The sequence below is a fragment of the Heloderma suspectum genome, chromosome 1 (genome assembly GCF_057233095.1).
Source record: "Heloderma suspectum isolate Gila_16-S chromosome 1, 16-S_ref, whole genome shotgun sequence".
Classification (NCBI taxonomy): domain Eukaryota; kingdom Metazoa; phylum Chordata; class Lepidosauria; order Squamata; family Helodermatidae; genus Heloderma; species Heloderma suspectum.
Genome location: NC_139458.1, coordinates 72,411,500 through 72,438,727, shown reverse-complemented (window position 1 = coordinate 72,438,727; position 27,228 = coordinate 72,411,500). Strand labels below are relative to the sequence as shown.

Sequence of the window (27,228 nt, the reverse complement as noted above, 5' to 3'; positions counted from 1 at the left end):
TTTTTTACTGTGTTAAGCATTTAGTGTTTCAAGTTGTTGTATGCCACCTTGATGGCCTTTTAGCAAATATTATTTATTTTATTTATTTTAGAATATCTACATGCCACTTCCTATTTTAAAATTCCCAGAGCTGTTTACAGCAAACTATAAGATAATAATAATCATTATAATAACACAACAACATTTAGACAAGTTAATGGTGTTGATAACAAATATTAATAAATATTCTCATTCAAATATATCAGAGCCCTTAATCTCCAAATATCTGGCAGGCATCCCAATGCAAAATCACTGTAGATCTTAACTATCACTTTCATTTTGTATCTACCCCAATTGTGAAATATAGTAGAACTCAAAAATAATTTTAAAAATGAGAGGAATTTGTAAATTAGATTCATTGAACTTCTTTTTCCCACCTAGGACCCAAACACTCAAACAAATCTATGTGGAAATGGAGAAACAAAGAGGAAGTACTATGGCGCTGACGTTCCACATGGGGCTGAATGGCAGGTACTAGACAATGCAGCTATTTTTATGGTGGGAGGAATGAGTGGAGGAATGGCTCTGCGGTGCTACATTTGTCTGTATGCTTCAGTATACTCTTCAAATCCTTTAATCTGATCAGTCTTGGCTGGGGATGATGGGAGTTGTTATTCAGCAGACCTGGGGGGGCACTAGGCTGGTGTGTGTGTATGTGTGTGTGAATATTTTACACAGCAGTTGTATTTTGATTGAATGATTTTTATGCACTGTTTATAGTGTGACCAGTGCGAGCTGGTTTTCCTCGTTTGTTTTGAGGGCTGTAAAATGTTTCCCTCAAGAGCATAACACATTTTTCTAGCATTCAATAAGCCGTCACTGGAGGAAATGTGATCCTTTTCCCCTCTAGCAGGTCTGTTGTGATCTGGACAGCTATGCGTTCTGCAAATTTGACAGGTGCCTAGATCATGCTTGCGAGACCACTGACAACAAGCGACCCGAATTATCGTTATTTTGTGACTCTGGTAAGAGGGGACTTGAGAGAGGAGCTGGAACTGCATAGTCAAGGCAAACTGCAGAGAAAAGACAACCTTGTCAGCTTCATCTTTGGCATGACGACTTCAGATTTCTCCTGGGGACATTTGCTAAGCCCTCTTCAGACCCTTTAAAATGGCTCAGAGTGAATATGTGGAGGGGGGAGCATGATCACGCCCACCGTTCCCACCCTCTGATCTCTGTGCATTGAATGTGCCTGTGTAGATAGGGTCTATGCCAGCCTTCCCCAAACTAGTGCCCTCCCAATGCTGTATATGGATTATAGCGGTTGTACTTTAAGACATCTGAGAGCATCAGACTGAGGAAAGCTGCTCTATGCACATACTTGTATCTAGACTGGAGCAAATCATCTTCTTTTGCTGACCCAATTACTTTGTGCTTTCTTGGTGTTCCAATCTGGGGTTCCCCATTTTGTTGGATTCTGTGCACACATAAGGCAAGAAGAAAGGCTGTAGCTCAGTGATGGAGCACATGCTTAGCATGCCAAAGGTCTCAGGTTCCATTCCCAGATAGGGCTGGGAAAGACTCTTGGCTGAAACCCTGAAGCTGCCAGTCAGGATAGACAATACTGAGCTACATGGACCAACTGTCTGACTCAGTATAAGGCAGCTCATTCCTTAAAACATGTTCATCTGTATGCGTGCTTGGGAACCTGGCAAAAAGCTGGATCCTCTACCATGTGGAGATAGATTATGTGCATACAAGTTGTATAGGTGTGTGGGCTCTGTGCATATAGACACTCAGTGGTTGGGGGTTGGGGGTGAGGACAGCAAGTTCCTGCTCCTCACATGTCTACTCAGTGCAGTTTTGAAAAGGGCTCTAGATGTCCTGCTGAACTGTAATGTTGGCTTCTTTAGACTCTGCTTCAAGGCTAGCAGTGGAGGCTGGTGGCTCTGATTTTGGTGGGGCTATAAATCCATTCTGGGTTTCAGTCACAACAAGCCAGAACTCTAAAAGAGCTATCCAAGGTCCTGAACCCCGCCCACAAAATAGGTCCAGTACCTTGGATAGCTCCTTTAGAATTCTGGTTTGTTCTGACTGAAACCCAGAATAGATACACAGCCCCACTGAAATCGAAACCACCAGCCTCCACTGGGGACTGGTCCGTTTCAGCTGCTGTGCAAATACTCTCTTGGCAGGCTGAATGCTCCTTTTTTTCAGTGCCAAAATGCACATCAATGTGCCTTTAAAAGTGAGGGGGAAGGAAAGAGCAGCAGGCATTCTCTGTCTCCAAAGCACATTCACCCGTCCATTGGGTATTGATTGTATATTATTCCATTATGAATGGAGTGGACAGAGTAATGGGATATTGCTCTGTATAGGGATGGATGAACATGTCAGTTTTTCTTTCCCCTGCATTCGATTTTTTTAAATCTTAAGTCCTTCCCATCTTGAATATGAAGAAATGCATGGATTTTGGTAAATTATTATAAAAAATGAACCAAAATGAAATTCTCACTCATCTGTACCAGCCAGATTCAATAGGTGCATGGAGAGAACTATGATGTACAGTGGTGAGAAAAAGTTTGTGAACCCGTTAGGATTGTCACATATTTCCAGCCTAAAATATTATTAGAACGTAATGTAACCCCATAAGACTAGATAAAGAACGATAACCTGATTAAGCAAATGACACACAAACATGATGCTTTTGCAACATTTATTTATCCACAACTGATTCCACATTCAATATCCATGTGGGAAAAACTATGTGAACCTTTAGATTCTGTACCTTGTGGCACAGCCTTGAGCAGCAGTGACTTAAAGTAAGCATTTCCTGTAACTGTTGGTCAGTCTCTCACATCAGTTTTGAGGAATATTGGCCCATTCCTCCTTACAGAACTGCTTCAGCTCACTGACATTTGAGGGCTTCCTTGCATGAACAGCTTGCTTCAGGTCCTGCCACAACATTTTGATGGGGTTTAGGTCTGCATTTGACTAGGCCACAGAATTTCTTCTTCCGCAGTCATTCTTTTGTAGATCTGTTTGTACATTTAGGATCATTGTCATGTTTCATGACCCACTTTCAGTTCAGCTTCAGGTCATGGACAGATGGCCTGACATTGTCCTCTAGAATCTTCTGATACACTGCAGTATTCATGGTTGTGTCAATGGTGGCAAGCTGTCTAGGTCCTGAGGCAGCAAAGTAGGCCCAAAGCATCACATTCCCACCACCATATTTGATGGTTGGGATGTGGTTCTTCTGTTTGAACTCAGTGTTTGTTTTTTGCTAAACATAGATGATGCGCCAGTTTGTTCTTGGAGAGATTTTGGTAGGATGCTTGCTCCTGGGTAGAGTGACTGTGATCTTGAACTTTCTCCATTTCTATATACTATTTCTATATACTATATACTATCTGTCTGACATTGGATTGGTGGAGCCCCAGTCTTTAGAAATGTTTTTGTAACCCTTTCTACACTGATTAGTAGGGGTGCACGAAACCCACTTACCTGGTCTCGCAGCTTTTCGCGGTGGGGGGGAGGCGCTTCGCTGCTCTCCCCCCGAAGTTCAGGCCAGGGGGGGGAGGCTTCCCGCCTTGCCCGGCCGAAATTCAGGCCGGGGAGGAGGCTTCCCGCCTCGCCCGGCCGAAATTCAGGCTGGGGAGGAGGCGCCTCGCCTCGCCCGGCCGTGAAATTAAAAGTTAAAAAACAAAACAAAAACGGCCCCGTGATAGGCTACGTGACAATTAACGTAGCCTATCACGGCTAGATCTGCAAAGTCAGCCATGATAGGCTACGTAAATCGTCACGTAGCCTATCACGGAGATGTCCTTTGGTTGTGGCATGATGCGTTTCCACACAACCATATGGTGAAGACCAAACTAACAAAGCGTCTGATCCTTTTGTAGGGTGGGGCCTCCTCACCCTTGAAGATCTACCTAACTACTTAAACACCTGATTCTGATTATTCCCTTTAACTGAGTTGATGCAACCAGGGTTTCACTTACTTTTGCATATACCCTGACTCTTAAGTATTCATTGTTTGCCTAGTTCATACATTGTTTTATTTCACAGAACATGGAATTGGTTAATATAAACCCTACTGGATATTTTAAAAAGGGTTGGTTATGATTCACGAAAGCTATCATGGTAAAACTATGGAATTTCCATAATTATCATGAGGGTTCACAAACTTTTTCTCGCCACTGTATCTGCCTGCCATACAGCCGTCGGACATGAGGAGCCTGTCAGACAAAAAGAGCTGGCAACCCCAATTAAGCACAAATATGGTTGACCACACAGGGATTCAAACCCAGCCTTTGAGAGATGAGCACCCGGGCCCCGGGCCTGGGCAGATGATCCTCTTCACCATGTTCCACATGGTGGCTGCGGGAAGAATCCAGCATGAGTTGACATGCACATCAGAATTGCCTTCACAGTGCAGCTACTCTTAAATGCTGTACAAACTATTTCTAGATGCAATTATACAGTACAACAAAACACCACTTAGATGGTAGTGTCAATTAGTATCTAGCTAAGATTATTATTAATAAAATAAGCAGATTCAGCAACGAAGTACAGTATATCTGTGCTTTTAAATAACCAGTTTGGAGACACAGGTCATAATCCATGACCCACTTTCCTTGGGGCTGTCCCAGTGACTTCCTAGGACTTCTTTAGTGTCAGTGGTTGGATGTAGGCATGGAATGTTTACGTATGTATTTATGTCTTTAAAAGTTGTTTTCTGCTTTGAGACTAAGGCAGGGGCATTGCTAGGGTCTTAAAAGATCTGAGGCACGGGCCCATAACACAAATTTATGCATACACACACACATGAGTCTAAGTGCACATGTAATGTCTGTGTGTGTGTGTGTTTGTGATGCATTCATGCAGTGTGCTTGTGTGTGTGTGTGGTGCATACATGCAGTGTGCTTGCATGTGTATATAGATTACATACATACATACATACATACATAAGAAGTGTGCACTGACCCCCTACCCCACTTCAACTCAGACCCCGATTCAGCATTTTGGAAAACATCCCACTTCTGCTCTGGCCAATTTGTAGTCGGACCACTTCAGCTTAGCACCAAACCTGAGTCAATGTTTGGAAAAATGAGTCTTTATGCTTCCTGTTGACTACCATGGGAAATTAGAAAAAAAAAAGTAACTTTTTTCTCTTGGTCAGAACTGGATAATTTCAGGCATAGTAGCCCCCTAGAAGGGGATTACACCTGCCCAATGTCAGAAAAATAGGTGCAGGGTTTATATTTTCTTTTAAAGGGAACTGCCAATAATGTTTTTTATTCCTTTGAAGAATTGGATAAAAATTTCAGTATTCATTGCCCCATCAGAGGAGATCATGTCTGCCAAATTTCAGAATGATAGCCACAAGGGTTTTTGTGCAAGGATGGCCTTGACATTTTGAGGTCTCCAAAAGAAGACATACTTACCTCCCTATATTCCTTGTGGACCATTGTTCTGAAAGTTACAGACAGCCTAGAGTTGTCCCTAAGTAAGAAACCAGCAAAGTTTCAGAAGGATAGGTGCAGCAGTTCATGTGGAAGGGGAGTTCTCCAGTTTGGGGGAGTTCTCCATTCACCCCTTTCCCAATAGTTTTTGGGTAAATTTGTAAGAAAATGCGGAGGTCATTAGAGGTGTCCCCCAGGCAAGAAACTTGCAAAGTTTCTGAAGGATATACATGCATTCTAATTTAGAATTACTAGAATGTATTTACATTTTATTAATGTTGGCAGCAGGGGAACATGGGTGGGAGGGTGCTATTGCACTCATGTCCTGCTTGTGGGTTTCCAATGGGCATCTGAACAGAATGCTGGACTAGATGGACCTTGGTCTGATGCAGCATGGCTCTTCTTATGTTCTTAAATAGAGAGTGCCTCTGAGCATGTGCAGAATGTTTTTCTTTCACCACTGAGCACTTACATCCTCCCCCTACCAATTCTATTCCCCGCCATGCAACCCTCCCTCCTCATCCTACCATCCTCCAGCAACTCTTCATCGAAACAGATGTCTTGTTTTGTGCAACTCCTCTCTACCCCCTCCTTGTTATGCACAAGCTCTCATTGTATTTTCCTCCCCATAACTTCATTTGTGCCAAGACTTCACCAGGATTCAGCCAATGAGTCTGTTTTCAAAAGTAGGGCTCAGTTATGTAGGAACTCTGAGCATGCACCAAGTGCCTTTCCCTCACCACTGAAGCTAGAGTTCATGCAAACCTCCACCCCCCAAACCCACAAATGACAAAACCTGCATAGGACTGAGCTGAAACCTGCCCAGTGATTCACATTTCTCCTCCTTGTTGCTTTCCTCCACTATGAGATCCCAGTCATATGTATTTGTAAAGGTAAACACAGCTGGAATGCTGCTGGGAGAAAAACAGTTAACAAGAGGAGAACTGAAAAGGAGAGAAGTGGCAGGCAATGAAAGGAATAAGCCCCCTCCCTCTACCACTTCTCCACTCAAAATGGACTCCATCCAAAATAGCTTTTCCCTGCAGCCATTGGGCTTTTATATATACAGATATACGTTTGTGTGTAATGTATAGTTCCATCCTTAAACCCTATCTTCAGTCTAGATTAGGCCCTTCCTGATTGTCACTATTATGTTGCATTTTCTGAGTAGGGATCTTGCATCTCTAGAAAGTATTTTAAGGTCAAATGACTTTGACTTTGGACTTTGGGTGGGACCAGTGGAGGCTGGTGGCTCTGATTTCAGTGGGGCTATAAATCCATTCCAGGTTTCAGTCATAAACAGCCAGAACTCTAAAGGAACTACCGAAGGTGCTGAACACTATGCCCAAAACAGGTCTAGCACCTTGGATAGCTTCTTTAGAATTCTGGCTGGTTGTGACTGAAACCCGGAATAGATTCACAGCCCCACTGAAATTGGAGCCTCCACTGGGTGGGTCCAAGGAGACGGCCTTCTCAGGCAACAGGACTCCTTCCCAAGGGGACTCCATCTTGCTGCTCTCCAATGATATTTTGCCAGTCGGCAAAGACCTTTCTTTCTAGAAGGGCTGCTGAGCTATAACACCTTGCTCTGGTTTTCTGTTCTTTTTTTTTTAACTGCTTGTGGTTTTATTGATATGGTTTTATGCTGCTGTTTTTAGGTGGTACTTGATGTTGATAATTTTGACTTTGTGTTGATATTTTAATAGGTTATGTTCTATCTTGCTGTTCTATGCTGTTGTACTTTGAAATTAATTATTTTTATCCTCTTGTTGTTTTGTTATTGATATCGTCAGCCAGCTTTGGCTATACATTTTGAAAAATAAATAAATAACCATCTGTATATATAAAACAACATTGTTAGGTATAGCTTTGCATGCATCCGTGTCACATAGGACTAAATAGCATAGTAATCTGGGTACAAATCCAGATGCAGATGAAGAGAGAGATATGGAACACCAATTCCAAGTTATCTGTTTATAGCCATGGAAGGGTGGCTTCATCTAGATGGCATACTAATCTTCTGTATGTTGCAGGTATCATTAAGACTGGATTTGGGTTGTGCAACTTGTGCTCAAAAGGTTGCAGGTTTGTCAAGAAGTTGTGAAACTTATTCAAAGAATTATTGGCTGTTTGGTTTTGTTGAATCCTCAGCTTGTTTTATTGAATGAAGGATAAAGGGAAGTTCTACAGCAAAACGTAGCACAATAGTGGGAAAGTCCCAGCAATGAGAGTAGAAGTAATGGGTTTCACAACCTTGGGATGTTGGCATTATGCTGAAATACCCCCTCCCCTTACTGAGCAAGTTCAACAATCTAGAATCCTTAGTGAGAGAAATCGATTCATGGCTATCCTTGCGTAGGTTGATAACAATTCTATCAGTTACTCTAAGCTGAAAATGAACAAGAGTTTTGGCATAGTTCAGTTGTTCATAGACTGTGCATTATGCGGAATTAATGCACAATGTGATGGGGATGAGGGAAAATGTGGGTGGGATCTGCGTTCTCTCACTCTGTTTTTCTTGTTAAATTTTAATTAATGATATCTGGCTGGTCAAGCACTATGCACTTGCAAGTGGAATCTGCAACAAAGTGTTGCAGTATATCCTAACCCCTTAGCAGAAGTGCTCCTGTTTGGGGCGCCAGCCAATATTCTCTGGGATATTATAAGCTGTTCAAGGCTCGAGTAAATCAGTTCACTCCTCCCACTTTTCTGTTTTTCTTTTCCAGCTGACATTCAACATTCTGTGGCTCCTGAAGGACATTGAGCCTCCTTATGGTTAACTGCCTTGAGTTGTTGATGTCTTTCTTTTTCCTTCACATTGACTTTCAGGCACAGGTACCACCCTTCTGTTTGCTCTCTGTACATGTTATACGAATGAGAAATCTCCGGCAAGCAGATGTGTGTGAGTATCCGTAAATCCCATGCTTGCTGCTTAGCTCCCCAAATGCAGGGGGGAAACAGGTTAACATTAATTAATATTAATTAAACATTATATTAATTGTTGTCAGTGTTCAATGGAAGCTGCAGTAACCACTGCTACTGTAGGTTCTTTAGACCTATGATGTCCACTGTCTTTGCCATTGCTGAAGGATCTGAAGAGACCATCATTCCCATGCTTGCTTCTGCAGTCTGTTAGAAAGGGAACGACAGAAGCCCCTGTTTATAGCACGCATTTAGAACGTGGTTTGCTCTAGCTGGCCACAGAGTTCAGTGCAGGCCTCTGGGCTGCGACCATGGATTAAGATCCATTTCTAATCCTTTTTTGAACGTTATCCACATGGGAAAAGGATGCTTAGAAGCTTGTTTTACACAGCGAAAGAGAAATGCATGTACATCAGAGGCAGAGCTGGATGCTGTGATGCTGCTCTCTCTCCACCCCCCATCTGTCTATGCTTGTTCATTTCCCATGCAGTCAATGTCTGAAAAGAACTTCTGGTACACATTTTCTGCTGCTGCACACTTAAATAGACCAAAATGTGCTCCCCCCAACACTCAACAAGGTATATATCAAATTATACTCTGAACCAGGTCTCTAATTAAATATATGCACTACAGCAGACTATTTGTCCCAAGTGAGGTAGGATGGAGGGAGGAACCAGGTGCCACCTGAAGGATGTAACTTTCCAAAAGAAAATCCAATAAACAAGAGGTATGTGCACCTGTAAGGTAGGGGTGAGAACCCTGTGGCCCTCCAGATGTTTCTGGGCTGTCGCTCCCAGCATCTTTGATCATTGGCCTTGCTGACTGGGGCTGATGGCAGCTGAAGTCCAACAACAACTGGAGGGCCACGGGTCCTCTGTCCCAGCTGTAAGGCCATGTGTAGTTTCATTTCCCTAAATATTCTGTAGACAACTAATTCAGACATCCTTTTTTTCATGTTGTCTGTACAAGTAGTAGCGCTTCAAGAAACCTGATTCCATGATGACTACCTAACATTTTGGCAGAAGAGCAGAATATTATTCAATAGGCTACAGGTCGAAAAATAGGAATGAAACTGACCTGTTAGAAGTCTTGTTCGTACAAAGATAACCATAAGCATAATATATTCCAAATGACAAACACAATAGTAAATATATGCGTGTAGAACATCTTCCTTTTAATTGATCCAGTGCACTTTACCATATATCTTTCTTGAAGTAATATCTCAAACAATTATTTTTAAATGAGAAGTCTGTATCTGCTTTCTTATGCATATTTTTTAAATCATGCAGTAAGCCAAAGTGATTGTTACGTGAGTTTGAGGTTACCAACAGCTTCGTTTCATGATGCTCGGACAAAAACCGTCTCAAATTGCAGAAATCCAGTCTGGAATGAAATTTTCTTCTTTAGGATCCAGAATATGACTAAGGTGATGTGCTAATGATCTCTTCCCAATGGCAGCTCATATGCCTCCCCCGTGTCTACATTTTTGGCTTATTTTTAATATGTGGATAGGACAAAGTATTTTTCCAGTCCATTATGCACCTAGATCCCAATTAATATGCTACTGCACACTTTTAAAAAAGCCCACCTATGGTGGCCAGTAAATGGAGGAGAAGGGCTGCAAAGAAGCATGTATGAATAGAACGACTTTGTGGGTGGGGCCAATCCAAGTGGGTCTCTTACCCAGTTAGGACCCAGTTAGTGCTGAGTGAGAAATATCCATATATTGGAGCCATTGGCCTCCACTGGATCCACAACACTCGTCACAACCACACAATCTCATTGTTTACATGCACAAGTGGAAAGAGCTCCCACACTTCTGACTACGCATATGAAGGGGGAGTGTGGCACGGAGCCCACATTGGGAAAAAAAGTCTCCACAGATTTAAATAAGTTCCTAAATGGTCCTTTGTTTCCCTTGAATCGTGTTTCTAATTCTTAGCTACCATAATGTTTGGGGAGAGCTCCACATTCTAATTATATGTTGTTGATTTTATTTGATTCCTCTAATGTTCTGCAGAGTCTAATTAACTTAGAAGATGCTAAAGATATCCCAACTAGCATTTGTTATTCAGATCTAGCTGTTGTTTCCTCTTGGGTGGAACAGTGATATAGGAAGATTCAGCCTACACATACGTACAGTGAAACTTTATATAATTGTTGAGTGATGGTCAGGTAGTCTTCATATCTTTTGCCAGGCCTCTGTATCACTTTACCATTACATACTCCTCCCACGCCTAAAACAGAACCAGTTATTTTACTCCTCTCCATCTTTCTGAACAACCTGATTGCTATTCAGTGTCATTATGACCCATTTTGCATTCAGTACGGTCAAGGAAGAGGAAGAAGAAGAGGAGAAGGTATGACGTGGCAGGAAGAGGTGATCATTCTTGGGGCTCGGAAATTAGGCAGAATTATTTGGTTTGATATGCATTTTTAAGCAGAACAATCTGATTCACACTTCCCTGACTAATACGTGGATCAGACCGCAGTTATCTTTTGGATTATGCACTTGCTGAATTTTGGGATCCAGTCCTCAGCTCAAAAAATGTACAAAATCATAGAATCATAGAATAGTAGGGTTGGAAGGGGCCTACAAGACCATCGAGGCCAACCCCTTGCTCAGTGCAGGAATCCAAGTCAGAGCATCCCTGACAGATGGCTGTCCAGCCTCGTCTTGAACACCTACAGTGTGGGAGAGCCCACCACCTCCCTAGGTCATTGGTTCCATGGTCGTATTGCTCTAACAGTCAGGAAGTTTCTCCTGATGCTCAGCCGGAATCTGGCTTCTGGAATCTGAAGTCAAGGTATATTATGTCCACAGCATTCCCACAGTCCGCAAGGGAGGTGACCTGATCAAAAAATGAGATCAGATTCGTCTGGCAAGATTTGTTCTTGACAAATCCATGTTGGCTTCCAGTAATCACTACATTGTTTTCAAGGGGCTTACAGATGGACCGCTTTATCATCTGCTCCAGAATTTTCCCAGGGATTGATGTCAGACTGACTGGTCTGTAGTTCCCAGGTTCCTCTTTTTTACCCTTTTTGAAGATAGGGACAACATTAGCCCTCCTCCTATCATCTGGCACTTCACCTGTCCTCCATGATTTCTCAAAGATCATAGACAGTGGTTCTGAGAGCTCTTCTGCCAGTTCCTTTATTACTCTAGTATGCAGTTCATCTGGCCCTGGAGATTTGAACTCATTCAAAGTAATTAGGTGTTCCTTGACCATATGCTTATCGATCTCAAGCTGCAATCCTGCCCCTTCAGCCTGTACTTCGCCTTTGCCAGGGGGCTCATAGACCCTCAATTGGGAGAAGACTGAGCCAAAGTAGGAATTGAGCACTTCTGCCTTTTCTTTGTCATCTGTTATCATTTTGCCATCCTTATTTATTAACTGAACCACCATTTCTTTCCTCTGTCTTTTACTGTGCACGTAGCTGAAGAAAGCCTTTTTGTTGCTTTTAGCATCCCTTGCTAACCTCAGCTTGTTCTCAGCTTTAGCCTTTCTGACACCATCCCTGCAATTCTGTGCTATCTGCCTATACTCTTCCTTTGTTACTTAGCCTTCTTTCCACTTCCTGTATGTGTCCTTTTTTATTTTCAGGTCATCTCTAAGCTTTTTGTGAAGCCACATTGGCTTCTTCTGTTGGCTTCCACCTTTTTTTCTTGTTGGAATTGTTTGTAATTGTGCCTTTAGAATTTCCTTTTCTAAAAACTCCCACCCATCTTGGACTCCTTTTCTCATTACAGTCGCTTGCCATGGGACCTTACTGATCATTGTTCTGAGTTTATTAAAATCAGCTTTCCTAAAATCCAGGGTATGCGTCTGGCTACACTCGGCTTTTGCTTCCTTTAGAACTAAGTATAACATGGTCGCTTTCCCGCAGAGTTCCTGTTAACTACTACTTTATCCACTAAGTTAGGATCAAGTCAAGGCTAGCCGATCCTCTAGTTCCTTCCTCTACTTTCTGTAGGAGGAAGTTATCTGCCACACAAGTCCGGAATTTCCTGGAGGGGCCATGTTTTGCAGAATTTGTCTCCCAACAAATATCAGGGAAATTGAAGTCCCCCATTACTACTACATCATGCTTCTTTGAAACTATTTGCTTTTCAAAAGTTTCATCCTCATCTTCTCCATGATTGAGTGGCTGGTAGTAGACTCTGACCACCATGTTCCTTTTATTCTTTGCTCCATTTATTTTAACCCAGATGCTCTTGATGTGGCTATCAAGCTCATCCTCTGGTATTTCTGTGCAGAGATTTGTATTTTTAATGTATAGTGCAACCCCACCTCCCTTTCTGTTCCTCCAGTTCTTTTTGAACAAGTTATATGCTTCAATTGCTGTTTTCCAGTCATGAGAGTCATCCCGCCAAGTCTCAGTTATACCTATCAAGTCATAATTTCCCTCTTGTATTAAGAGTTCAAGTTTGTTCTGTTTGTTTCCCATACTCTGGGCATTAGTATATAGACATTGAAGACCATGTGCTTCATAGTCTGGCTTTCTTCCTACATGTTTCTGAAGACTATTATTGGGTGTTATTAGAGCTGTTTTCTCCGTTGCGGTGCATGAGCCTTCATCCATTGTTACTCCCCCCCTTTACGTCTCCCTTCCCTGTAGGATTCAGTTTAAAGCCCTCCTGATGAAGTTCTTCATGCTGTGGCCAAACACATTCTTCCCAGCCTTTGTGAGGTGCAACCCGTCCCTTGCCAACAGTCCATCTTCCAGGAAATATAGCCCTTGGTCCCAGAATCCAAATCTCTCACACCAGCACCACCTTTGTAGCCAGTCATTCACCCAGGGTATTTTTCTTTCCCTTTCTATCCTTCTTCTAACTACTGGAAGTATGGATGAGAAAACTATCTGGGCCCCAAAGGTCTTGTCTCCTTCCCAAAGCTTCAAAGTCTGACATGATTTCTTTGTAGCTCCGCTTGGCAGTATCATTTGTTCCCACGTGGATGAGAAGAAAGGGATACCCGTCCGTGGGCTTTATGAGTGCAGGCAACTGTTCAGTCACGTCTCTAATCCATCCTCCAGGGAGACAACATACCTGGCGAGTCCACGGGTCTTCGCGGCATACTTGGGTCTCGATCCCACACAGCAATGAGTCTCCCACTACTACCACTCTTCTCTTCTTGTTGTTGTAGGCCTGGGTTTCATTGCCTCTGTTTGACTGACCTTCAGCCTCCCGCTCACTCTCATGTAGGTTCTCCTGTGATTCTTCCTCTGCAGGCTGTCCTCCAGTCTCATCCGCAAGTACCTGGAATTGGTTCCACAGCTCCACTGCTTCCACTGGTGCAGAGTGGCGTCTAGTTCTTCTTTTCCTAACTGTCACCCTTTTCCAAGGAGTATCCTCTACTCCATTTTTCCTCACCTCAGCATTTCCCACTTTTGCCTCAGCTTGCTGTTGCTCTTCAAACTTCTGGTCTTCCCTTTGCTGCTGTAGTTACCCCATTCTGTCCAAAAACTCTTTCTGTTCTCTTATTCCCTGGAGGGTCGACAGTCGCCGCTCCAGTCCACTTACTTTTTCTTCCAGCAGCGTGATCAACTTGTACTTGTTGCAGGTGTAGGCCATGTTGTCCTCAGGCAAGAAAACAAACATTGCACACACCTTGCAGGTCACCACCACTGGAGAGTCTTGTCCTTCCATAGCCTCTTTTCCCTTTTTGTGTCTAGCTTTGTGATTGTTCTAGACTAGCCTGTGCCTGCTTCTCTACTCACTGGAGGTTAAAAATAGAGTCCCACTGGCATGTAACAAGACAAGTTTTTTATTATTATTTTATTTGAAAAAATGAAAAAAAATGTTTAAAAAAATCAAAAAAATGTTAGGGGCCTCCCCCTTGAACCTCTCCTGCTGCAGCTCCCCTGGCCAACTCCTGTTTGCTCCCACTGTTCACTCGCTCTCTGGGAGCTTGCTTGCTTCTATAGTCCCAACACCAGCTGGAGCAGCTCCCTCTGCTCTTCTCTGCTCAGCTGGGAGGTGGGAAACAGACTGAAGCTTCCTGCCCACATAGCTGCTGGGAGTACTCAGGCCACCCCCCGCCCCCAATTCAGTTGGAGTTCTCAGGAGCACCTGGTGAGCTCACAGCCACTCAGAAGAAAAAGGACAGCCCTCTGGGCTTCCTCCAGCCCACTTACCTCTTTGCCGTTGTCTCCTTTGTCTCTTCTGCCACTGCAACTCCCCTTGGCCAACTCTTGTCTGCTCCCCATGTTTGGTCGCTCTGAGACCTCACTCTCTGGGAGCTTGCTTGCTTCTATAGTCCCTAGACCAGCTGGGCAGCTTCCTCTGCTCTGCTCTGCTCAGCTCAGCTGGGAGGCGGGAAACAGACTGAATGCATATTAAAAAATGCATATAAAAACATGTATTTTAGGGTAAAATGCATAAAAATGCATATTTAACCAACTCTAAATGAGAAAGTGTGGTTTTTTTTAATTCAAAAAATTACACAAGCTGATGCAGAAACAGGACAAAACAGATTTATGAAACTGACAAAGGCTGGAACTAGAGTGATCTGTCCATCCCTGTCAGAAATCAGGACTGCCTTGAGAGCCAGTGTGGTGTAGTGGTTAGATTGCTGGACTGGGAGTCGGGAGATCCGGGTTCTAGTAGTCCCCACTTGGCCATGAAGCTCACTGGGTGACTTTGGGCCAGTCACTGATTCTCAGCCTAACCTCACAGAGTTGTTGTGAGGATAAAATGGAGAGGCGGAGGGGGATCATGTAAGCTGCCTTGGATTCCTTGCAAGAGGAAAAAAGGCAGGATATAATCGTGATAATAAATAAATAAATGAATGCAGCACACACAACCTCAAATGCTTGTGTGGACTCTGCCATGGGGGGGATATGCTAATGCTGTCTGTCTTAAAAAAGGCTTCTACCCTTCTCATCATATATCCCCCCCCCCTGCAGAATGTACTCGAACTGAAAGTCTGTGATGAAGATAGGCCTTTCAGGGATGAGCAGCTCTGCACAGTTCTTTTTGACATAGCTCATCTCCAACCTGGACAAACGGTTTACAGGCATTTTGAACTGAACAAAAAGGTAAGAAACAAAATTATATGTGTGGTTTGTGTGGGTACGATACAGCTTCATAGGAGTTTCTGTGAAACATCCTGTAATGTGTATCTAATTTGCTCAGTGTACATTGTTGTTTCACTTTCATTTAGTGTTCCCAAGTAATTTTCACCATTCAGAGTGATTTTCCAAACATTTATGCTTTCATTATACTGTATATACACGATTACAGGAAATTCCTTCTGCCCATTAAGATACCTATTTTGCATTTATCATTTAAATGTAGAATTGCATTTGATGTAGAATTGTTTAGTCTTTAATACAGCCCCCTTGTTAGAAAAATATAAAGTCTAGTTAGTTTTAAGAAGTACAGTCTACATGTAGGGATGGACGAAAGTCCCTTACCTGATCCCGCAGCTTTCTTCGCGGTGGGGGGGAGGTGCTCTGTTCCTCCCCCTGAAATTCTGGCTGGGGGGGAGGCGCCCCGTCCCTCCGGCCGCGAACCTCGTCTCCTGCCGGGATGCAAATGGTGGCGGCCATAGCCACCGCCATTTGCGTCCCTGCAGGCAGCCGTAATAGGCTACATAAATCCTTACGTAGCTTATCACGGCTGACTTTGGGGGGAAAAAAAAGTGCGTATGCAAATGGCGGTGCCCATGGGCGCTGCCATTTGCGTTCCTTATTTGGGCATGTGTAGTCTACGTAAACATTTATGTAGACTATGGCGAAAATAAGGGCAACGCTATTTGCGTTGCCCTTATTTTCACGGTAGTCTACGTAAATGTTTACGTAGACTACATGTGCCCAAATAAGGAACGCAAATGGCAGCGCCCATGGGCGCCGCCATTTGCGTACGCGCTTTTTTTTTTTCCCTCTCAAAGTCAGCCGTGATAGGCTACGTAAGGATTTACGTAGCCTATCATGGTGTTTTTTGAAAATCTAGCTGTGATAGGCTACGTAAATCTTTACGTAGCCTATCACGTTTGGTGTTTTTTTTTTTCACCTTGGAAATGGCAGCGGCGGCGGCCGGTCAGAAGACCGGCCGCCGTTGCTGCCGCACTGCTGCTGAACCGCCGCCGGGAGCCGCCAGCACCAGGGACATTCGACAAAGGTAAGTCCCATTCCGAGGGGGGGGTGGCGGGGGGTGGCAGACCGTTTCTCCATCAATTTCGGGGAGAATGTGTTGGCATTCGGCCTCCCGGAGATTCGTGGAGAAATTCTCCGACATCCCTATTGCGACTTGGGATTCAATGGCATGAAATAGCTCAAGAGTCCATGTGACAGTCATGATTTCGTCACTCTCCAATCACTTTTTCAACACTCGGCCTCTGGCACTGCAGCGTCAGTCTTTTGGATTCTATTCAGTTTTGCTTATGGAGATACTTGTCACCTGAATCTCTACAATTCCTTTTACAGAACCTGTAAGCATGGCTGGCTAGCTACGTTGTAGTTATATAATATGATGGCTTCTGCAAATGTCATAGAATCATAGAATAGTAAGGTTGGAAGGGGCCTATAAGACCATCGAGTCCAACCCCCTGCTCAGTGCAGGAATCCAAGTCAGAGCATCCCTGACAGAAGGCTGCCCAGTTTCATCTTGAACACCTCCAGGGTGGGAGAGCCCACCACCTCCCTAGGTAATTGGTTCCATTGTCATATTGCTCTAGCAGTCAGGAAGTTTCTCCTGATGTTCAGCCGGAACCTGGCTTCCTGTAACTTGAGCCCATTATTCCATGTCCTGCACTCTGCGATGATTGAGAAGAGATCCTGGCCTTCCTCTCTGTGACAACCTTTCAAGTACTTGAAGAGCGCCATTATATCTCCCCTCAGTCTTCTCTTCTCAAGGCTAAACATGCCCAGTTCTTTCAGTCTCTCCTCATAGGGCTTTGTTTTCAGTCTCCTGATCATTCTTGTTGCCCTCCTCTGTACCCTCTCGAGTTTGTCGGCATCCTTCTTAAAGTGTGGCGCCCAGAACTAGACGCAGTATTCAAGATGAGGCCTAACCAGTGCTGAGTAGAGGGGAACTAGTACTTCATGTGATTTGGAAGCTGTACTTCTATTAATGCAGCCCCAAAGAGCATTTGCCTTTTTTGCAGCCACATCCCATTGTTGGCTCATATTCAGCTTGTGATCGACAACAATTCCAAGATCCTTCTCGCTTGTAGTACTGTTGACCCAAGTATCGCCCATCTTGTAACTGTGCATTTGGTTTCTTTTTCCTAGTTGCAGAACTTGACATTAATCGCTGTTAAATTTCATACTGTTGTTTTCAGCCCAGTGCTCCAGCCTATCAAGATCACTTTGAATTTTGTTTCTGTCTTCCAGGGTATTAGCTATCCTGCTCAATTTTGTGTCATCTGCAAATTTGATCAGCATTCCCTGCACCCCCTCCTCCAAGTCATTAATAAAAATGTTGAAGAGCACTGGGCCCAGGACTGAGCCCTGAGGTACCCCGCTCGTGACCTCTCCCCAGTTTGAGAAGGTCCCATTGATAAGCACTCTTTGAGTCCGATTCTGTAGCCAACTGTGGGACCACCTGATCGTTGCTTCATCTAGCCCACTTTGAGCTAGTTTACTGATCAGGATATCATGAGGCACTTTGTCGAAAGCTTTGCTGAAGTCTAGGTATATTATGTCCACAGCATTCCCACAGTCCACAGGGGAGGTGACCTGATCAAAAAATGAGGCTAAAGGCTAAACATGCCCAGTTCTTTCAGTCCCTCTTCATAGGGCTTTGTTTCCAGTCCCCTGATCATCTTCCTTGCCCTCCTCTGAACCCTCTCCAGCTTGTCTGCATCCTCCTTAAAGTGTTGTGCCCAAAATTGGAAGCCATCCCTATTCAACAGTCAGAAATTTATTAAAGCACATCATGGCTGTGGGAGAGACAGACGAATCTGTGTCTCTCCCAAATAAAACAGACAGGATGCATTTATTCAGACTGAAAGTTGGAGAACAAAGAAAATACACTACGCATGCTCAGAAACCAATTAATACTCAGCACAGTGGCCTTCTTATCTTTAGAATCATAGAATAGAATAGTAGGGTTGGAATGGGGCTACAAGGCCATCGAGTCCAACCCCCTGCTCAATGCAGGAATCCAAGTCAGAGCATCCCTGACAAAATAGAATGAGTTACTTTGGTGGATAGGAATTTCTTGCTTATGAGCAAGTTACAATTACCTTCTCATCATGGTCAGACACATACATACTCTCTCTCAGTCCCATCAGGCACCTTGCCTTGAACCAAACTACTTACAAGGCCTAGTCAGGCTTGAACCAAACTACTTACAAGGCCTAGTCACCTTCTATGCTTGTACTGTTATCAGTTCTTCAATCTCTTTATCTCTCTCTCTTTTTTTCACATTTATCTTTGCATTCTACTGACCATCTGGTTCAGTTCAGCTTTATGTATAGCTTTAGTAAGGAATTTGATAAAACATTTAATCAAAGCAATGATCACATGGAACAAAACAATACAAACAACAATTATGCTTACTACATTGTACATCTTGCTAGGTGGCTGTTTCTGGTAGATCTAGGTAATAGGGTTTAATCATTTTAGGGTACAATCCTATGCAGGTTTAGACAGAGAAAAGGCCTACAACTCCCAGCATTCCCCAGCCAGCATTCTCCAGTAGGAGTTTTTTCTGTCTAAACATGCATAGGATTGCACCCTTAGTCTCATTTTGTGGAATTGAGATCATTGGTATGCCTCCATGAGCATGGACTGGCACATGGCTGCAGATCTAGCAGTTGGATACATTTAAGTAGGGATGCTGGAGAATTCCGCCATGGACTCCAGTGAGTCTGTGGCGGAACGGACTACCTCCCCCCCCCCCGAAATCCCCCTTGGAATGGACCTACCTGGCGGCGGCGGCAGCAGATGAGGCAGATGCAGCGGCAGCGGATGCGGCTCTGGGTCATCTTCCAGCTGCTGCTGGGCTGCTGTGGCCGCAAATGGCGGCTGTCGTAGTGGCCGCCATTTGCGCCCGTGTCTTAGGCCGAGATAGGCTACGTAAATACTTACATGTGTAATGGGCGCCATTTACGCCCCTGCTCTTTGCTGTGATAGGCTATGTAAATACTTATGTAAATAATTAAATACTTACTACTTTGCCGTGGAGCAGAGCCGGCTGGGGAGGATTCCAGGGGGGGGGGGGAGGGACGGATCGCCTTCACCCTGCAGCGGATGCCCCGGACCGGAACCGGGTAAGTGACCTGCTCACCCCTACATTTAAGTCTACTTGAATCTGGTTTACTACTTTCAGGAAAGTGTTCTTTGCTTTTATGCAACTGAAGATGTCAAGCAGGAGCAGGATGCAGCTGGGCCACATCATGAGAATGTGCCTCTGGTGGATGCTGAGACAACTCTTTCTTCACTAACAGCAGAAACACTGCTAGACTTATGCTGACCTCACCAGCAAGTGCTTGGCTCACTACTGGTCCTTTAGATTACTATTTTGTAATCCAGAGGAGGCTAAAGTGCCAAATGTCTAAGAAGATTTCAAACAATAGCAGGAAAAAGGGCAACAAGCCAGTACCACGATGGCAACCAGAGATGTTCTTCTCTTTCTGGGTCCAAAATGACTCAGAGGGCTGATGAACTCTGTGTTAGGGCACGTCCAGCGTTGTCTTGTTCTGGGGTATGTTGTCTCTAGGGTAGGGATGTACGAAAGTCACTTACCTTTTCGCGGATTATGTTGATGGTGGGGGGGAGGTGCTCCGTCCCTCCCCCCTGAATCCTGGCCGGCTGGCTGTACTCCGCAGGGACTCTGCGGAGCTACTGGCCGGCTCCGCCAGCAGCCGGACATCCGGCCGCTGGCTAGCAGGGACGCAAATGGCAGCAGCCGTAGCTGCTGCCGTTTGCATCCCTGCAGTCAGCCGTGATAGGCTATGTAAATGTTTACGTAGCCTATGACATCTGACTTAAAAAACAACAACAACAACACGCGTACGCAAATGGCGGTGGCCACGGCTGCCCCCATTTGCGTTCTTTATTTTGGCACGTCTTAGTCTATGTCAAGATTTACGTAGACTAAGATGGCGAAAATAAGGGGAACGCAAATAGCGTACGCTATTTGTGCTCCCCTTATTTTCGCTGTCTTAGTCTACATAAATCTTGACGTAGACTAAGACGTGCCAAAATAAGGAATGCAAATGGTGGCGGCCGTAGCCGCCGCCATTTGCGTACGCGCGTTTTGTTTTTTAAGTCAGATGTGATCGGCTACGTAAACATTTACGTAGCCCATCACGTTTTTTTTTTTAAACCTAGCCATGATAGGCTACGTAAATCTTTACGTAACCTATCACGTCTTTTTTTTTTTTTAACTGGAAATGGCGGCAGCGGCAGCCGGTCAGAAGACCGGCCGCTGCCACCGCCGCCACCGAACCGCTGCCGCCCAGAAGATCTGCCCCAGGTAAGTCTCGTCCCGGGGGGGTGGCGGGGGGGTGGCAGTGCATTCTGCCACCTCATTTCGGGGGGCCGAATGCACTGGCATTCGGCCTCCCCGAGATCTGTGGTGGAATTCTCTGACATCCCTACTCTAGGGAGCAACACCTTCTTGCAGTGGGATGCAGGGATCCAGGTAGGCTGTTTTTTAGGGATGTATGAAAGTCACTTACCTTTTCGTGGATTCTGTTCATGGTGGGGGGGGAGGCGTTCCGTCCCTCCCCCCGGAATCCTCGACGGGGGGGGGAGGGGATCCGGTCCTCCCCCCCGGAATCCTCGACGGCCGGCTCTGCTCCGCGGCTGTGCCGCCAACAAAAAACACGCGTACGAAATGGCGGTGGCTACGGCCGCTGCCATTTGCGTTCCTTATTTTTCGCAGTCTTAGTCTACGTAAATATTTACATAGACTAAGATGAAGACAAGAAAGGGGAACACAAATAGTGTACTGGGCGCTATTTGTGTTCCCCTTTCTTGTCTTCATCTTAGTCTATGTAAATATTTATGTAGACTAAGACGGCGAAAAATAAGGAACGCAAATGGTGGCGGCAATAGCCGCCGCCATTTGCATATGCGTTTTTTTTTTCACCCAGACGTGATCGGCTATGTAAGTCTTTACGTAGCCTATCACTTTTTTGTTTTTGTTTTAACTGGAAATGGCGGCGGTGGCAGCCGGTCGGAAGACCGGCCGCCACTGCCGAACCACCGCCGCCAGGAAGATCCGCCCAAGGTAAGTCCTGTCCCGGGGGTGGCGGAGGGGTGGTGGGCCATTCCGCCACCAATTTCGGGGGGCTGAATGCGCTGGCATTCGGCCTCCTCGAGATCCGTGGCGGAACTTTCGTACATCCCTATCTAAACCATAGTAGTAGGGATGGGCGGATTACTTACCCTGTTCCGGTCCAGGGTGTCCACAGTGGGGGGGAGGCGATCCGTCCCTCCCCCCGGAATCCTTCCTGGCCAGCTCCACTCTGTGGCAAGTCCACAGAGCCACTGGACGGGGCCGCTCACAGCTGGGCTTCTGTCCGCTGCCAGGCTGTGACCGCAAATGGCGTCCAGCGTAGCGGGCACCATTTGCATTAGTGTGTTAGCCGTGATAGGCTACGTATATATTTACGTAGCCTATCACAGTAAAGAGCAGGGACACAAATGGCGCCCGCTACACCATTTGCTTCCCTGCTCTTTTTGTGATATGCTACGTAAATATATACATAGCCTATCATGGCTAATGCAGGGATGCAAATGGCGTAGCGGCTGCCATTTGCATCCCTGCGTTAGCCATGATAGGCTATGTATATAATTACGTAGCCTATCACAGAAAAGAGTAGTGACGCAAATGACATAGCGGACGCCATTTGCGTCCTTGCTCTTTCTTTGCCCAGATAGGCTACGTAAATACTTACATAGCCTATCATGGCTAAAGTAGGGAGGCAAATGGTGGCCGCAGACTGGGGCAGCCATTCGTAGCCGCAGAGCGGGGCAGCGGATGGACCGGACCAGTTGACACCAAGTAGGGTCCGTCCCGGGAAAGTTTCGTGGGATGGCGAGGGGGAGTGCTCCATTCTGCCACGGACTCCGGGGGGAATGACTCCATTAGGACTCACTGGAGTCCGTGGCGGAATTCTCTAACATCCCTACATAGTAGCATCTTCACCCCTTAGGGGATTGACTCAATCGATTCTACCTTTCTTATCTGCTGCTACAAGGTGGGGAAGAAGGACCATGGGCGCTACCACCAGGTGGCCGTCCAGGGAGCACCACAAATGGTCAGTGAACTGAGAACAACCAGTCAGTCTCTACTTTTCTTTTTCAACATTTGGGCCTAATTTTGGAGTTGTGCAACATCTTTAAAAGTTGTCATGGGAGACTGGTTTATTGCTGAAAGGAATAAGGCAGTAGCCCTCGTGAGGGCACAGAGTTCTGCTACTTGACCAGAAGTACAGTTAGGCAAAATAATTTGTTCTGTTACAGGATGGGAAGTACAGACAGCATATCTCTTTAGCATTTCTTTGACAACACCCATCCACAACATATACATAATCTACATTAGTCATTGGCTCATTTGATAAGTCTGGACATGGCTTTGCTAAGTGTTCAACCACTTCTAAACAATCATAAGGGATACTTTCAGAAGGATCAGGTAGCAAAGAAGCAGGATTTAGAGTTTAGAGTAATATGATTGCTAGAGAGAAGCAAAATTTCATCCTTGAAGAGGCGTGATTGAGATAGGTGCAGTCTTTGTTTTAAGTAGAAAAGCTGCCACTGAGTGAGGTACACAAAGAGTTAAAGGAGAACATAACACAATGTTTTCAGAGGCTTGAACAAAGAGGGCAACAGCTGCAGAATCAAGGAAAGTACTGTAATATATTACTAGTCAGTTCTTATTTCCATGCTTTTAGGTAAGCACAGTAAGAGCAACAGAATTTTTTTTTTTCAGAACAGAAGAGAGTGAATGCAATAATTAGGAAGTCCAAGTTGTTTTAAAATAGGGCTTGTTTTGGAGCAGTGGAAGCAGATTCAGCTTTGGAAGACCAGGAAAGTGGCTCAGGGATATCTAAATATACTCTGTCAGGGAGCAAAGATAGTACAACTAAGTTTACACAAAAGGCCTCTGGTCAATAGAAAGAAATGGGCGTTGATGAAGTTATAAACTTCTTGGCTGTCTTAGAAGTTCTGAGGAGGAGGGGGATGAGGGGGATGTGTGAAATGTTTCCATCGGCTAGCCAGGCCAGCTGCGACACTTACTTTTCTTATGCTCAAATTTGACTACAAAAAAAAAGAAGAAAAAAAATGGCAGCAGTACTAGAATATTTTCCTGTGCACTTGGTCTAAAGTATTAAGATCAGCTGGTTCTTCATTTGGCCAATTTGCTTGTTAATATAGTGCACACTTCTTGGGGAAAAATATTTTCTTCAAAGATCATGCCTGAATTAGAAAAAAAAAATTGCGGATAAGGCACGATTCTTCAAAGATAACGCCTTAATTAAAAAAAAAAAGCCCAAGGGGGTAAAACTTAGTCTCATTTGAAGGGATAGAACAACCCCCTGCTCAATGCAGAAAGCCTGATTCCCAGGTGGTCGCCCATCCAACTACTGCCGGGGCCGACCCTGCTTAGCTTCCGAGATCAGACAAGTGTGCGCACATCCAGCCCTTTGCTTGTTGCTGAGGAAGCATTGAGTGCTGAGGAAGCTATGCGATCAGTAGCCGGAAGGCGACATGGGGCCGTCGAGAGCTGTGATTGGACAGGAGGGAAATACAAACACCGCCGTATATGGACAGGCAGGGGAGGGGACTACGACCAGATATGGTAGCAAAGGCGGAAAATCAGAGCACATTAAGGGGATACAGGGATATCAGGGTATTGAAAGCGGGAGCTTGGGGGAAGTGGGAAATTCCGGTTCCAATTTGAATCGGGTACTGCGTAGTGTGAAAGGTGGGCGGTGAAACCTCATTGGAAGTGAAAAAAAACATAAGTGTAGATCAGCCCTTAATCTGCCTCCAGACACACATCAAGGAAGCAGCCATCCTAGCCTCCCTGGGAAGGGTGTTCCACAGCTGTGGGGCAGCCACCGAGAAGACCTTCTCCTGGGTTCCCACCAAATGTGCCAGTGACAGTGGTGGGACTGAGAGAAGGTCCTCCCCAGAAGATCTCAGGACACGGGCAGGTTCATAAGGGAAGATATGGTCTTTCAGATAACCTGGACCGGAGCCGTATAGGTCATAGCCAGCACTTTGAATTGTGCCCAGAAACAGACTGGAAGCCAGTGAAGCTGTTTTAACAAGGGAGTTGTATGCTCCCTGTAACCAGCTCCAGTCAACAGTCTGGCAGCAGCTCTTCGAACCTACTGCAGTTTCTGAACACTCTTCATAGGCAGCCCCACATAGAGTGCGTTGCAGTAATCCAAATGGGATGTAACTAAGGCATGTGTCACCATGGCCAGATCAGACATCTCCAGGAACGGGCGCAGTTGGCACACTAGTTTTAACTGTGCAAAAGCACTCCTGGCCACCACTGAGACCTGAGCATCCAAGCTTAGGGCTGAATCCAGGAGCACCCCCAAACCGCAAACCTGAATCTTCAGGAGGAGTGTAACCATATCCAACACAGGCTGAATCCCTATTCCCTGATCTGCCTTTTGACTGACCAGGAGGACCTCTGTCTTGTCTGGATTAAGTTTCAATTTGTTCTCCCTCAGCCAGTCCATTACTGATGCCAAACACTGGTTAAGGACAGAGACATCTTCCTTGGAATCTGGTGGAAAGGAGTAGTAGAGCTGGGCGTCATCAGCATATTGGTGGCACCAAACTCCAAAACTCTGGACAACCTCTCCCAGCGGTTTCACGTAGATATTAAATAGCATGGGGGACAGAACAGAAACCTGAGGGACCCTGCAAGCTAATGGCCACGGAGTTGAACAGGCATCCCCCCAACACCACCTTCTGAGTTCACCCCGCTAGAAAGGAATGGAGCCACTGTAAAACAGTACCCCCAAGTCCCATCCCAGAAGAATACCATGGTTGATGGTATTGAATGCCACTGAAAGGTCCAGCAGAACTAACAGGGACACACTCCCCCTGTCCAGTTCCCGGTGTAGGTCATCCACCAAGGTGACCAAAGCTGTCTCTGTCCCATACCCAGGCCTGAAACCAGATTGAAATGGATCAAGATAATTTGTGTCATCCAGGAACCCCTGGAGCTGGGAGGTCACCACACGCTCTAATACCTTGCCCCAAAATGGTACGTTAGAGACTGGATGATAGTTATCTAGTATGGTGGGATTCAGGAAAGGCTTCTTCAACAGAAGTCTCACAACTGCCTCTTTTAAGCATAATGGAACAATAACTTGTTCCAAAGAGGCATTAATCACTCCCGTTATCTACTCAGCAGTCCTCCTCTGGCCTCTTTAATAAGTCAGGAGGGGCAAAGATCAAGCATACATGTGGTGGCTCTTGCCGCTCCAAGGATCCTGTCCACATCCTCGGGCTGCACAAATTGAAAAGAATCCATCAACACTTAACAAGCAGGAGCCAAGGTGACATCCACAGGATCTGCATCAACTACAGCATCCAAGTCAGAACGGATCCGAGTGATTTTATCAGCAAAGTGCTGAGCAAATTGTTCACAGCGGGCTGTTGAATGGTCAGAATTTTTATCACATGCCCCTGGCCACTCGAAACAGCTCCGCTGGCCGGCTCCCTGCAGATGCCATGGTGGCAGAAAAGAAAGTCTTCTTTGCTGCCCTCATTGTCACAGAGTAGGCTTTCAAATAAGCTCTAGCCCGTGTTCAATCGGACTCATTCCAAGTTTTCCGCCAACATCGCTCTAGTCTCCGTCTCATTCGCTTCATCACCGCCAGTTCCCCAGAGAACCTGGGTGCTGGTGTGGCGCCACTCCATGAGAGGGGACGCTCAGGAGCGATTGTGTCCACCGCCCCAGTCATTTCTCTATTCCAGAGATCAGCCAGGGCTTTGACAGAATCGCCTGCCGAGGCAGCAGAAGAATCCCCAAGAGCTGTCAGGAAACCATCTGGATCCATCAGCCTCCTGGAGCGGACCAGCTTAATCAGTCCCCCCCCCCCCTGCAGAGGCACTGAGTTCCAGTGAGTCTAAACCCCACCAGGTAGTGCTCTGTCCATGACAACGGAACAACAGAAAGTTTCTCCGCCCATCATCCTGCTCAGCATAGAAAACTAGGGCTAGTGTGACCTGCTGTATGAGTGGGGCCAGAAACTACTTGGGACAGACCCATGGTCGTCATGGAGGACATGAAGTCCTGAGCCACTCCCGACATGGTAGCCTCAGCATGGATGTCAAAGTCTCCCAGCATAAGAAGCTGAGGGGACAGTCATCAGCACAGCGGCCTTCTTATCTTTAGGGATGAGTTACTCTGGTGGATAGGAATTTCTTGCTTATGAGCAAGTTACAATTACCTTCTCATGGTCAAACACTCTCTCTCTCTCTCTCTCTCTCTCAGTCCCATCAGGCACCTTGCCTAACCCAAACTACTTACAAGGCCTAGTCAGACCTACCTTCACGCCGTCCTTTGCAAATGGGCACTTCTTCTCATAGTGATTATTCTGGCCTGTCTCTTGAGATGCTGTCACTCTCAGGGGTTTGGTTGTCACTCTGCTTCTGTCTCAGAGGCAGAACTCCCCTCCCTTGTGGGGACAGACCAGTGGATATCTTCTCGAAGGGCCCATGCTGCTCCTGGTCCAACTCCTGGTTTCCAGATATGGACTGCTTTTCAATGCTGTTTGTCTCTGGAAGCTCTGGCTCCTCCTCTGAAGAGTATTTCCCCCTCTTACATGACAAGAGCTGACCAAGGCTGAGGAATTAGTTGTTATGGTTCAACAGGCCAGAGGACTAGGGCGCACATTGGTGATCAGGGCTGGGCTAATAG

The 27,228-nt window shown here is 45.5% G+C and overlaps 1 protein-coding gene across 1 annotated transcript in view; it reads left to right on the top strand.

Annotated features, from left to right (window-relative positions):
* Window positions 1–27,228, top strand: part of LOC146357391 (cytosolic phospholipase A2 epsilon-like) — a 75,206-nt gene that overhangs the window by 369 nt on the left and 47,609 nt on the right. Inside the window, exons 2-5 of the mRNA XM_084847194.1 lie at window positions 421–510; window positions 8,277–8,349; window positions 9,659–9,795; window positions 15,282–15,413. Coding sequence (XP_084703320.1) covers window positions 421–510; window positions 8,277–8,349; window positions 9,659–9,795; window positions 15,282–15,413 — 432 coding nt within the window. The remainder of the gene's footprint in view (window positions 1–420; window positions 511–8,276; window positions 8,350–9,658; window positions 9,796–15,281; window positions 15,414–27,228) is intronic.